At 47.0% G+C, this 14,101-nt stretch overlaps 1 protein-coding gene across 3 annotated transcripts in view; it reads right to left on the bottom strand.

Annotated features, from left to right (window-relative positions):
* The window catches only part of LOC137326970 (suppressor of tumorigenicity 14 protein homolog), a 90,955-nt gene that overhangs the window by 11,019 nt on the left and 65,835 nt on the right, over positions 1 to 14,101 (bottom strand). For 2 of the 3 annotated variants that reach the window (XM_067992344.1, XM_067992345.1), the window contains exons 9-10: positions 6,845 to 6,942; positions 5,032 to 5,141 (exon numbers count right to left, since the gene is read on the bottom strand). In XM_067992344.1, the coding sequence (XP_067848445.1) occupies positions 5,032 to 5,141; positions 6,845 to 6,942 (208 nt within the window). Of the gene's footprint in view, positions 1 to 5,031; positions 5,142 to 6,844; positions 6,943 to 14,101 lie in introns of those variants that run through there. The other variant, XM_067992346.1, reaches the window with a different exon arrangement.

Below are 14,101 nucleotides of genomic sequence, written 5' to 3'. Positions count from 1 at the left end.
ACCACTAAGCTAGTCCCAATTTCCTGCACTTGGCCCATATCCCTCTATACCCATCTTACCCATGTAACTGTCCAAATGCTTTTTAAAAGACAAAATTGTACCCGCCTCTACTACTGCCTCTGGCAGCTCGTTCCAGACAATCACCACCCTTTGAGTGAAAAAATTGCCCCTCTGGACCCTTTTGTATCTCTCCCCTCTCACCTTAAATCTATGCCCCCTCGTTATAGACTCCCCTACCTTTGGGAAAAGATTTTGACTATCTACCTTATCTATGCCCCTCATTATTTTATAGACTTCTATAAGATCATCCCTTAACCTCCTACTCTCCAGGGAAAAAAGTCCCAGTCTGTCTAACCTCTCCCTATAAGTCAAACCATCAAGTCCCAGTAGCATCCTAGTAAATCTTTTTTGCACTCTTTCTAGTTTAATAATATCCTTTCTATAATAGGGTGACCAGAACTGTACACAGTACTCCAAGTGTGGCCTCACCAATGCCCTGTACAACTTCAACAAGACATCCAACTCCTGCATTCAATGTTCTGACCAATGAAACCAAGCATGCCGAACGCCTTCTTCACCACCCTATCCACCTGTGACTCCACTTTCAAGGAGCTATGAACCTGTACTCCTAGATCTCTTTGTTCTATAACTCTCCCCAACGCCCTACCATTAACGGAGTAGGTCCTGGCCCGATTCGATCTACCAAAATGCATCACCTCACATTTATCTAAATTAAACTCCATCTGCCATTCATCGGCCCACTGGCCCAATTTATCAAGATCCCGTTGCAATCCTAGATAACCTTCTTCACTGTCCACAATGCCACCAATCTTGGTGTCATCTGCAAACTTACTAACCATGCCTCCTAAATTCTCATCCAAATCATTAATATAAATAACAAATAACAGCGGACCCAGCACCGATCCCTGAGGCACACCGCTGGACACAGGCATCCAGTTTGAAAAACAACCCTCGACAACCACCCTCTGTCTTCTGTCGTCAAGCCAATTTTGTATCCAATTGGCTACCTCACCTTGGATCCCATGAGATTTAACCTTATGTAACAACCTACCATGCGGTACCTTGTCAAAGGCTTTGCTGAAGTCCATGTAGACCACGTCTACTGCACAGCCCTCATCTATCTTCTTGGTTACCCCTTCAAAAAACTCAATCAAATTCGTGAGACATGATTTTCCTCTCACAAAACCATGCTGACTGTTCCTAATTAGTCCCTGCCTCTCCAAATGCCTGTAGATCCAGTCCCTCAGAATACCCTCTAACAACTTACCCACTACAGATGTCAGGCTCACCGGTCTGTAGTTCCCAGGCTTTTCCCTGCCGTCCTTCTTAAACAAAGGCACAACATTTGCTACCCTCCAATCTTCAGGCACTTCACCTGTAGCGGTGGATGATTCAAATATCTCTGCTAGGGGACCCGCAATTTCCTCCCTAACCTCCCATAACGTCCTGGGATACATTTCATCAGGTCCCGGAGATTTATCTATTTTCGTGAAGATAACGGGAAATTATAGCAAAATTGTGGAAATCTCGGACAGCAACTTTTGGATTTCCACATTAGCCCCTCGCCTGAAGTTGCTGTAGCATTTGCCCATAAATAATGGCAAGTGCCATTAGCCTCACCGTTATTTTGATAGCAAATTCTTCCACAATGGGGGTAATTTTAAAACGGAGCCGGGAAGGGGGTGGGGGGTCAAATTGAGGTTGGGAAACCCATTAGTATGGATTTCCCGGACGTCCTTATGATTTTGACTTAAGGACATCTTTTATTTTTTTTTGCCGGTTTCAGGTCCAACTGACCGACTGATTGACAGGTTGGTCTCAGTTGGACAGGAGACCAGCCAGGGAGAGGACATCTTCAGGTAAGTCTGCAGTTAAGTCTTTGTTTGTATGGATGGGGGGTGGGGGCATGGGTGGACATTGGGGGCATGGGTGGGCACGGGGTCACGAGTCATGGGGGATGGGTTTGAGAGTCTGTCATGGAGGGGTTGTCGGGATTGGGGGTCATTGCGATTGTTGAGGGGGAGGGTCGGGGGTTGGAGGATCGGAATGGGGGGGATGATCGGGGTCAGGGGTTGGAGGGGGAGGATCGGGGGTCGGGGTGTCTGCGATTGTTGCGGGGGGGGGGGGGGGTTCCGTGGTCATTGGGGGGTTGGTGCAGGTAGGCTTGTTGGGCCTGGGGGAAGCACTCCTGCTCCTCCGGGCCCACAAGCTGTGCCTAGGCACCTAACTGTTAGTTTCGGGCCTCCTCGCCTGCTTTCACGAGATGTAAAACTGAAGGCCCGGGAATCCCGGCCCTCCCGGGGTTGAAATCAGGAATTTGGTGAAAAATGGAGGCCTGAAGTCTCCTTGAAAGGTTTTAAGGCCCGCCCGCCTCTTGGGAGCAGATTGGTCGCCTGCCCCTTGTCCCGCACCAGTGAAAACTGGAAATGGGTGGGTTTGGGGCGGGTCTGAAATGGTGGCAATTTTCAATGACCCCCCGCCCCCAACCCACCCATTTTTTAATTTGAAAATTGAGCCCTATATGTCTAGACTGTACAAAATTTGCACTTCTTCAAATTTTTACATCTTGTTTTTAATTACTATCTTTAACCTAACGTCACATTTTAACGTAACATGAGATTTTAGTTAGCTTGCTGACACAGAGGGCATGATTTTAACCCTGAAAAGCGGATGGGTTGGGGGCGGGGGGGCATTAAAAATTGTAACAATTTCAAACCCGTCCCAACCCGCTCATTTCCACTTTTCACGGGGGTGGGACTAGGGGCGGGCAACCAACCCGCTTTCAGGAGGTTGATTGCTCACTCAAATCTTTCAAGGAGGCTGCGGGCCTCCATTTCTTCAGGTTTTGTGATTTTAGCCTCTGGGGGCCGGGATTCATAGAACCATAGAATCATAGAAAGTTATGGCAGAAAAGGAGGCCATTCAGCCCATCATGTCCATGCTGGTCGAAAAAGAGCTATCCAGCTTGATCCCACTTTCCAGCACTTGGTCCATAACTCTGTAGGTTACGGCACTTCAAATGCACATCTAAGTACTTTTTAAATCAGTTGAGGGTTTCTGCCTCTACCACCCTTTCAGACCCCCATCATCCTTTGGGTGAAAAATTTCTCCTCACCTCCCCTCTAATCCTTTTACCAGTTACTTTAAATCTATGCCCCCTGGTCCCTGACCCCTCTGCTAAGGAAAATAGGTCCTCCTTATCCACTCTATCTAGGCCCCTCATAATTTTATACACCTCAATCTCCCCTCAGCCTCCTTTGTTCCAAAGAAAACAACCCCAGCCTATCCAATCTTTTCTTATAGCTAAATTCTCCAGCCCTGGCAACATCCTCGTAAATCTCCTCTGTACCATCTCTAGTGCAGTCACATCTTTCCTATAATGTGGTGACCAGAACTGTATGCAGTACTCAAGCTGTGGCCTATCTAGTGTTTTATACAGTTTTCTAGCATAACCTCCCTGCTCTTATATTCTATGCCTCAGCTAATAAAGGAAAGTATCCCGTATGCCTTCATAACCACCTTAACTACCTCTCCTGCTATGTTCAGGAATCTGTGGACATGCACTCCAACGACCCTCTGTTCCTCTACACCTCCAGTATCCTCTCATTTATTGTGTATTCCCTTGCCTTGTTTGACCTCCCCAAATGCATTACCTCACACTTCTCCGGATTGAATTCCATTTGCCACTTTTCTGCCCACCTGACTAATCCATTGATATCTTCCTGCAGTCTACAGCATTCCTCTTCACCTTCAATCACATGGCCAATTTTTGTATCATCTGCAAACTTCTTGATCATGCCCCCTACATTCAAGTTCAAATCATTAATACATACCTCAAAAAGCAAGGGATTGAGTACTGAGCCCTGTGGAACCCCACTGGAAATAGCCTTCCAGTCACAAAAACACCCGTCAACCATTACCCTTTGCTTCCTGCCACCAACCAATTTTGGAACCAACTTGCCACTTTCCCTTGGATCCCATGGGCTTTTACTTTTTTGACCAATTTGCCATGTGGGACCTTGCCAAAAGCCTTGCTAAAATCCATGTAGACTATATCAAATGCATTGCCGTCATCGAAGTTACTTGTTACCTCCTCAAAAAATTCAATCAAGTTAGTCAGACAGGACCTTCCCTTAACAAATCCATGCTGACTGTCCTTGATTAACCCTTGCCTTTCTAAATGATGGTTTACCCTGTCCCTCAGAATCGATTCCAGTAATTTGCCCACCACCGAGGTTAGACTGACTGGCTTATAATTACTCGCTCCCTTTTTAAACAACAGTACAACATTAGCAGTCCTCCATTCATCCAGCACCACACCTATAGCCAGGGAGCATTGGAAAATGATGGTCGGAGCCTCCTCCAATCCCTCCCTTTCATCTCCTTCATGCCGCGTGAGAGGAGATGAGAAGGCCCGAAACTGCAGGTAAGTGCCTTTATAGCACAGCTTGCCCCAGGCCCAACAAGTCTACCTGCAGCAAACCTCCCAACGATCGCGACTCCCCCCCAACAATTGCCGACGCCTCCCCCTACAATCGTGACCCCCGCAATGATCCCTGATTCTGACCCCGCCCCCCTCGGTGACTGACCCCCCCGATGACTAACTCCCTCCCCCGATTACTGACCCCCGATGACTAACTCCCCCCCCCAGTGACCCCCATGCCTGCCGATGACCCCATGCCCCCCATTGCCCCCCCCATCCATCCAATCTAAGACTTACCTGAACACTTACCTCTTCCTCGCTCTTCTCTCATCCGATTGAGACCAGCCTGTCAATCGGGCTGGCCCGTCGGGCGGGAAACCGTCAAAAAAAGACGTCCTTACTTCAAAATCGTAAGGACATCCGGAAACCCGTACTTCCGGGTTTCACGTTTGCAATTCGACCCCCACCCCCCGCCCCTTCCCTGCTCCGGGCTAAAATTATGCCCGTAGTCATTAAATTGGATTGTAATAATACATTATAAAGAGACTAAAGAACAACAAGAGTGACAAAGTTTATATCCTGCTCACCTTTGACCGTCAACCTCTAGATAATCTGTGATGCACGATTCTCCAGTGCCTGGTGGTACTCCCAGCTTGAAGTCTTTGAAAGAAATGATGACTCTAAAATGTTCTTGAACCTACAGCATTGAGAAAAAAAAACACCTAAGTGCTAGAGTTTGTAATCTATCAGATCCTCTGTTCTAAATAAACAGTAAACTGACTCCAACAATATGTTGCAACTCTCAGGATTTTTTTGGCTCTGTTTCACCCAGTGAAAATGTGCCCACAACATAAACATATGCTTGATATCCTTGTCTTGTCACAGAAGTGGCAATGGCCCAATAAGTGAAAATAAACAGTTATGAAAGATAGAAACAAAGAAAGGCTTGCATTATATAGTGCCTAACACCCTTCAGAAATGTCTCAGAGCACTTACGTACAATGAACTAATTCGAAATGCTGCGACTATTGTTATGTAGGCAAATACAGCAGCAATTTTGCACAAGATCACATAAATGGCAATAAGATGAATGGCCAGCTCATTTGTTTTTGGTGGTGTTGGTTGAGAGAGAGATGCTAGCTAGTACACTGGGAGAACCAGATAGTTTCATTGGATCTTTAATGTCCACCAGAACCACTGGAAGATGCAGAGCTCAGTTTAACATCTCACCCGAAGGATGGCACATCCGACAATGCAGCATTTCCTCCATACTGTATGCCAGTGACAGCCTAGGATATTCCTCTGAATCTCAGGTGGATATCCACTGTCAAACTAATGTAAGCAAGCTAACTAATACATTTAGCCCATCTGATATGGGAGAGTGAGATGCTTTCACTGAAGACAAAGTATAAAAATAAAGTTACATTTCCGAATACCGCCCCTTTTCATCAGTAAGTGGTTCAGTTGGTAGCATTTTCACCTCAGAATCAGAAGATTGTGGGTTCAAGCCCCACTCCACGACTTGAGCACGTAATCTAGGCGTGACTTCAGTGCAATACTGGAGGAGTGCTGCATTGTTAGAGGTTTCGCCTTTCAGCTGAGATGATAAACTGAGGCCCTTTTTCTATTCAGCTTGATGTAGAAGATCCCATGGTACTACTTGAAGAGCAGGGAGTTCTCCCAGTGTCCTGCCAACATTTCTCTCTCACCCAAAATCACAAAAAATAATTACTTGATCCTTCATTCATAGCACCATGCTTTGTACAAATCGGCACCCAGCTTTGCCTGCACAACAACAGTGATTGTGCTTCAAAAATAAATCATTGGTTCTAACATATTTTGGGACACCCTGAGAATGTGATAATGTGCTATTTCAATAAAAATTATTTCTTCTTTATTTCTTATTGGTCATTCATCTCATTTCCTGTTTGTGCAATTTTGATGTGGACAAATTGGCTGCCAAATTTGCATACATAACAACAGTGATTAGACTTTAAAAGTAATTCGTTGGTGTGAGGCACTTTGGGACAAGAAGACATAATAAGGTGCGATAGAAATACAAGTTATTTTTGAACTGAACAAACATACAAAAAGTGTGTTATACCTCTTGCAGGGAAAAGCTTATAGCACGTACATTTTTAGAGCAGATGCTACCTTTTTCAGTACAAAAAAGAATATAGGAATTGCTTCCAGCTTTCCATTTATGTTAGTTTGTGCTCAAAGTAGAATCATAAGAAATGAGGGTTGGGTATTTTGCTTCCTATTCTTTCTTCACATTGTTAATGGGATGGACTATAAATCCCTTGGCATTGTGTGCCTGTAGGAACAACAGAACCCTACAATTGGGAAATTGAACTTTGTTTTTCAAAATGTCTAGAAGTCTGTGTCCTCACTAGTTACCTTCAAATTCCACGTACAATTGATTTCTCCTCGATAGTCGTTAGAATAACTGGGTGATGTGAAGCTCCCATTTGTTCCACTAAGGACACCACCACACTCTGTAAAAGGAAGAAAATGGATACTTGTATCAGCAGTGGTTTTATGCTGTAAATTTAGCCCTGCACAAATGACAGGAGGCCCTGTTTCTAAAACCATGTGGGTTTTTTTTTCGTTCACGGGGTGTGGGCGTCGCTGGCAAGGCCAGCATTTATCGCATTTCCCTAACTGCCCTTGAGAAGGTGGTGATATGCCGCCTTCTTGAACCGTTGCAGTCCGTGTGATGAAGGTTCTCCCACAGTGCTGTTAGGAAGGGAGTTCCAGGATTTTGACCCAGCAACGATGAAGGAATTCGATATATTTCCAAGTCAGGATGGTGTGTGACTTGGAGGGGAATGTGCAGGTGGTGTTGTACCCATGTGCCGACTGCCCTTGTCCTTCTAGGTGGTAGAGGTCGCGGGTTTGGGAGGTGCTGTCGAAGAAACCTTGGCGAGTTGCTGCAGTGCATCCTGTAGATGGTACACACTGCAACCACGGTGTGCCGGTGGCGAAGAGAGTGAATGTTTAGGGTAGTGGATGGGGTGCCAATCAAGCGGGCTGCTTTGTCCTGGATGGTGTCGAGCTTCTTGAGTGTTGTTGGAGCTGCACTCATCCAGGCAAGTGGAGAGTATTCCATCACACTCCTGACATGTGCCTTGTAGATGGTGGAAAGGCTTTGGGGAGTCAGGAGGTGAGTCACTCGCCGCAGAATACCCAGCCTCTGACCTGCTCTTGTAGCCACAGTATTTATGTGGCTGGTGCAGTTAAGTTTCTGGTCAATGGTGACCCCTCAGGATGTTGATGATGGGGGATTCGGCGATGGTAATGCCATTGGATGTCAAGGGGAGGTGATTAGACTCTCTCTTGTTGGAGATGGTCACTGCCTGGCACTTGTCTGGTGCAAATGTTACTTGCCACTTTGGCACTTGCCCAAGCCTGGATGTTGTCCAGGTCTTGCTGCATGCAGGCTTGTACTGCTTCATTATTTGAGGGGTTGCGAATGGAACTGAACACTGTGCAATCGTCAGCCATTTCTGACCTTGTAGTGGAGGGAAGGTCATTGATGAAGCAGCTGAAGATGGTTGGGCCTAGGACACTGCCCTGAAGAACTCCTGCAGCAATGTCCTGGGGCTGAGATGATTGTCCTCCAACAACCACTACCATCTTCCTTTGTGCTAGGTATGACTCCAGCCACTGGAGAGTTTTCCCCCTGATTCCCCTTGACTTCAATTTTACTAGGGCTCCTTGCTGCCACACTTGGTCAAATGATGCCTTAATGTCAAGGGCAGTCACTCACCTCACCTCTGGAGTTCAGCTCTTTTGTCCATGTTTGGACCAAGGCTGTAATGAGGTCTGGAGCCGAGTGGTCCTGGCGGAACCCAAACTGAACATCGGTGAGCAGGTTATTGGTGAGTAAGTGCCACTTGACAGCCATGTCGACGACACCTTCCATCACTTTGCTGATGATTGAGAGTAGGCTGATGGGTCGGTAACTGGTCAGATTGGATTTGTCCTGCTTTTAGTTGTCAGGACATACCTGGGGCAATTTTCCACGTTGTCAGGTACATGCCAGTGTTGTAGCTGTACTGGAACAGTTTGGCTAGAGGTGCAGCTAGTTCTGGAGCACAAGTCTTCAGCACTACAACCGGGATGTTGTCGTGGCCCATGGCCTTTGTTGTGTCCAGTGCACTCAGCCGTTTCTTGATATCACGTGGAGTGAATCGAATTGGCTGAAGACTGGCTTCTGTGATGGTGGGGATATTGGGAGGAGGACGAGATGGATCATCCACTCGGCACTTCTGGCTGAAGATGGTTGCAAACGCTTCAGCCTTGTCTTTTGCACTCACGTGCTGGACTCTGCCATCATTGAGGATGGGGATGTTTGCAGAGCCTCCTCCTCCCGTTAGTTGTTTAATTGTCCACCACCATTCGCGACTGGATGTGGCAGGACTGCAGAGCTTTGATCTGATCCGTTGGTTGTGGAATCGCTTAGCTCTGTCTATAGCATGTTGCTTCCACTGTTTAGCATGCATGTAGTCCTGAGTTGTAGCTTCACTCGGTTGGCATCTCATTTTTAGGTGTGCCCGGTGCTGCTCCTGCACTCCTCATTGAATCCCTGGCTTAATGGTAATAGTTGAGTGAGGAATATGCCAGGCCATGAGGTTACAGATTGTGTTGGAATACAATTCTGCTGCTGCTGATGGCCCACAGCGCCTCATGGATGCCCAGTTTTGAGCTGCTAGATCTGTTCTGAATCTATCCCATTTAGCATGGAGGTAGTGCCACACAACACATTGGACGGTGTCCACAAGGACTGTGCGGTGGTCACTCCTACCAATACTGTCATGGGCAGATGCATCTGCAGGTAGATTGGTGAGGATGAGGTCAAATAGGTTTTTCCCTCGTGTTGGTTCGTTCACCACCTGCCACAGGCCCAGTCTGGCAGCTATGTCCTTCAGGACTCGGCCAGCTCAGTCAGTAATGGTGCTACCAAGCCACTCTTGGTGATGGACATTGAAGTCCCCCACCCAGAGTACATACTGTGCCCTTGCTACCCTCAGTGCTTCCTCCAAGTGGTGTTCAACATGGAGGAGGACTGATTCATCAGCTGAGGGAGGGCGGTAGGTGGTAATCAGCAGACAGTTTCCTTGCCCATGTTTGACCTAATGCCATGAGATTTCATGGGGTCCGGAATCAATGTTGAGGACTCCCAGGGCCACTCCCTCCCAACTGTATACCACTGTACTGCCACCTCTGGTGGGTATGTCCTGTCCCACCGGCAGGACAGACCGAGGGATGGTGATGGATGGGTCTGGGACATTGGCTGAAAGATTCTGTGAGTATGGCTATGTCAGGCTGTTGCTTGTCTAGTCTGTGGAACAGCTCTCCCAATTTTGGCACAAGACCCCAGATGTTAGAGAGGAGGACTTTGCAGCGTCGACTGGGCTTGGTTTGCCTTTGTCGTGTCCAGTGCCTAGTGGTCCATCCGGTTTTATTCATATTGTGACCAGCGAGATTGTACAGAGTGGCCATTTCAGAGGACAATTAAGAATCAACCACATTGCTGTTGGTCTGGAGTCACAGGATAAGGACAGCAGGATTCCTTTCCTAAAGGAAGGATGTTAATGAACCAGATGGGTTTTTACGACAATACAGTAGTTTCATGGCCACCATTACTGATACTAGTTTTTTAATTTCCACATTTTATTTAATTAATTGAATTTAAATTCCCCAACTGCCATGGCAGGATTTGAACTCAAGACTCTGCATTGCTTGGTCCAGTAACATAACCACCATGCTACCGTACCCAACTACAACAATAGAGACCATTGGCACTGATGTAAGTCCTTCAAAGTCAGGTGTAGATGCAGGTAGCAAGGCTCCCTGCAGCTCCCATCAGTGCCAGTCCCTGAACTAGTAATGCAGTAGGGCACATGTACAAAGAACATCGAGAAGTTCACAACACACGAGGGGTAAACAAAACAGCAGGACCTACTGAACATATGCAACACTAGTGCTGCATAACGAAAAAGTTATTTCACTTTTAATGTATCTTCCATTCTGTCATTCTTCATAGACAATCAAATAAAGGATATGCAGTGCACAACATAAACTAAACAAGGTGGACAAATAACAGTTCCATAATTGTAAAAATCTACAAAAGAAAATAATAGTGTCGAATTGCAGTTAATTGAAAGAGCTGACCTATCAAACCCTCACATACCTATCTCCTTGCCTGCAGTGGCCAGTCTGCTATTGCTTCTTGCTGAGATGTATGAAATGGAGTGTGGAGTGAGCAGGAGATGGGAGTTTAACCCTGGTTGGCTGGCAGGAACAGGGTGGGCAGATGGTTAAAATGGCAGCGTTCCTGACACGTTTGTGCCCACTACCATTTTAAGCCCAATTCCGGTCACGAGGTAGGCGGCCTCTGCATGCAATTGTTGGCATCCGATGACCGAACGCGATTTTTACTTGAGATCGCGGTTGCAATGCCAGTGCCAACGAAACCTGACGGCAGGTGGGATCATGGCAGAAGAGGCCCAGGTAAATTTGATTTATAAAACTTTTTACATGTGTGTCAGGAGGTGCAGAAATGCTCCTCCCAGCCCCACAAGGAAACCTTGGGCCTCACCTTCCCCAGGCTTCCTCTCCACCCCCCTGCCCCCAACCCCGTTCCTGAACGAGCAACCTTAGTTCCATGTACCGTAACCCTCAGGTCCTCAGTGGCAGCCTCCTGCCCCGAAATCCTGCTCCCGCCCGACAGCCTGGTAGTGATTCTGGCTGGGATCAGGCGGGAATTTCCACTCCAGGGTTCAGATGGGGACTGGGGATTAAAATGGCCCGAGCCTACCCCAGGGGGTGGAAGGGAGGGGGCATTCAAGCTTGTTGCTCGCTTCAGCTCCAGCACGCTGAATTTACACCCCAGTTAAAATCGGTGCTAGGATTTCAGCTACCATCTTAACGGAGTGGTACAGGACAAAGAGGGAGAAATTCAACGTGCGCCCAAAACGGACGGCAAGTTGGTGGAGCGATTGTTCCGTACATCAGTTCATGCTGGCCTGAGGCCCATTTGTACCTGAATGTTGCATCGGTGGTGGGGGGAGGGGTCCTATGACAAGCATTGGGCCCTGGTTTACACAGTAAAGCAGCCTAATGCCTGTTTCAGGTGGGCAGGTTTCTCACCCATTTACCAGCGAGTACCTGTTGTCACATCTCAGTCACAACCTCCCTAGTGTGCTTGTGCCTCTGCATGAACTTCTTCTCAGCACGGCTAGGTAGCTGACTACGTTGCAATATACCCGCCACCTGGTGTTGAACCTGCTATGAGTCATGCAGTTTCTATTCTCTCTGCGTTTCTATGCCGCCCTTTACTCCTCCCCCTGATGCTGCAATGTGAGATTCCCAGCCACGGCTGCTGCATCAAAGGCCCTCAGGCAGCAAACTCCTCTGTACTTTTCACTTCTCTAACTGCTATAAAACTGTCAAACTCAGTAACAACGGGTTTGACCCAGTGTAACATATTAACTTTGCACGGGACACAACAGCTGCAGTATCCTGCACAAATTCATAATTAACAATCCTTAAAAAGCCGTAACTAATTAAATTAGTCTTTTTCACCCATTTTGCTCTCCTTTTATACTCTTTGTTTGAGGGGGAAGGAATGCTCAGAACAGAACTCAACATGGATAAATCATTCATTGTCACTTTCTCCTGACATCCCACAAGTCTTTACTCACAACTATTATTATTATTATTTATTATTAAGATTTGTGATCAAAGCAATGACAACTCCATTATATCCTGAATTCATTAGGCAGCTTATCTTTAAACTGGGAAGCCCATAGTGGTTTAAAACAGTTTTTGAGGAACTACTTTCACCAACACCTTATGGCCTCATTAGAGAATGAAGAATGTGAAGACACCAAATGGTTCTAAATGTTTGCTGCTACCTCTCTGTATTTTAAGTTCTTCTGATTCAATGGTCATATTAATATGAAAGGAAACTGTAATCTGATGACTGAAACATTATTGTGTTTTTCTGTTACATTTGTTTCCCAAACTGATACTTTAAGAAAATATAAATAACTTTGTACAGAGTATGTTTGTGCACATACTCTATTCACTGTATAATTTTAAAAATAATTGAAAGTGTAACCAAGGTGTAGAAATTGGCATGTGTTTCTTTCCGGGTGCAAAACGGGCGCCACAAGGTCTTATTTTGCAGCGTGACGTTCCATGCTGGAACAGGGCCGGAAGTGTGTCCGATGTCATATTGGTTCGGGTGCTTTATAGCAGCCCATGTGGTTGCCTGAAACAAACGCAAGTATCCTTAAATATGCGAATGAGGGTTCTCCTCCTGAATCAGGGCCCTTTTATTAAACTGGTGTCCATGCTCGCCTGAAACGTCACTTCCTTAACACGCCCAGCAAACCATGGCGGGAAAAATTGCTGAAGATGGGAATGCTCCTGGGTTTATCCTTGAGGCTCCAAATCAGGAGGAGGATCAGCAGCAAAGATCTGCATAGGCTGCAAGAAGCGGGTGAAGGAAGCAAGGGGGCAGGAGGCAATACAGCATTCAGCACTCAGAAACAGAACAACGTTCCTGCACCTCACAGAGGAGCAGTGTTTAAGGCAGCTGCATTTCAACAGGGAGTCACTTACCTATGCCACCTGTTGGAGCAAGAATTGGAGCTCAACACTAGGGTATGCACTGCACTGCCTGTGGTAGTGTAGGTCACCGTGGCTTAAACTTTTATGCCTCTGGCTAATTCCAAACTGCTTCTGGTGACATCAGTCAGTCTGGCTTAGCTGGCTGTGGCACCAAGGGCACTGGTTGAGAGGCCGGTGAGGAAGAAGGGCATGCTGCCATCCTGAGAGAGGATAGCAGGTGCCTATCCCAAGGAGCCAATGCCACTCTCAGGAGGCTGAGCCACAGCACTCCCACTGCTCTGTGTAAGAACAGTGTGCAGGCATGCTAGGAGGCTCTTGAAGCTTCTCCTTCAGGCTTTGTAAACCAGAGGAAGTGCTGGACCCCAGAGCCAAGATGGCAGCAATCTGATCTTCCATCAAAGCTGTTAGAGCCGTCACCAGAGGCTCCATCGTTGTGCGGCCCTCTGGAGTGCTCACACAGCTGACTACTCGCTCCATGGTTGATGGCATGGTCTCAATGCCGTACAAAAAGACAGTACACAAGTTGTAGCTGACTCCACCATGCTCTCTGACATTGTGTGCAAGCTTTCTGGCAGGCAGCCCAGTGCGCTTAGCAGGTCTGTGTGTATTGCCATCAATCTTCTTATGTATGGTAGACCCTCGATATCCTCATCTGTACCCTCTGGAGCTAGGATGTGAGCTGCTTTCTGGGCCATCCTATTCCCCTGTCCTTGCTCCTGTACACTAGTGCTGGGTTCACGTGCAGACCCCTCTAGGCCACCCTCTGAACTAAATAGAGTGCCAGTCTCTGAGCTGATATCTGCAAGTATAAGGTCGAGTGATTCTTCCTGTTCTGCAGTGCTGCCCTCTTCTGCTCCCTGAGGGCGGTGTGCAGCATCTGAGCCTGAAATGGAAGGAAAGGACAAGGGTTAGCATTTAGTGGCATGCAGAGGCTGATAAGCGACTTCTGAAAGCAGCAGCAATTTGTAATGCATAGTGTGTAAGAGTGAGATTTAAGTGAGAAGGGAAGAT

Source organism: Heptranchias perlo, chromosome 11, assembly GCF_035084215.1.
Source record: "Heptranchias perlo isolate sHepPer1 chromosome 11, sHepPer1.hap1, whole genome shotgun sequence".
In the NCBI taxonomy this organism is placed as follows: domain Eukaryota; kingdom Metazoa; phylum Chordata; class Chondrichthyes; order Hexanchiformes; family Hexanchidae; genus Heptranchias; species Heptranchias perlo.
Note: the sequence above shows the minus strand (reverse complement) of the source record. Positions and strands in the feature narration are given on the sequence as shown.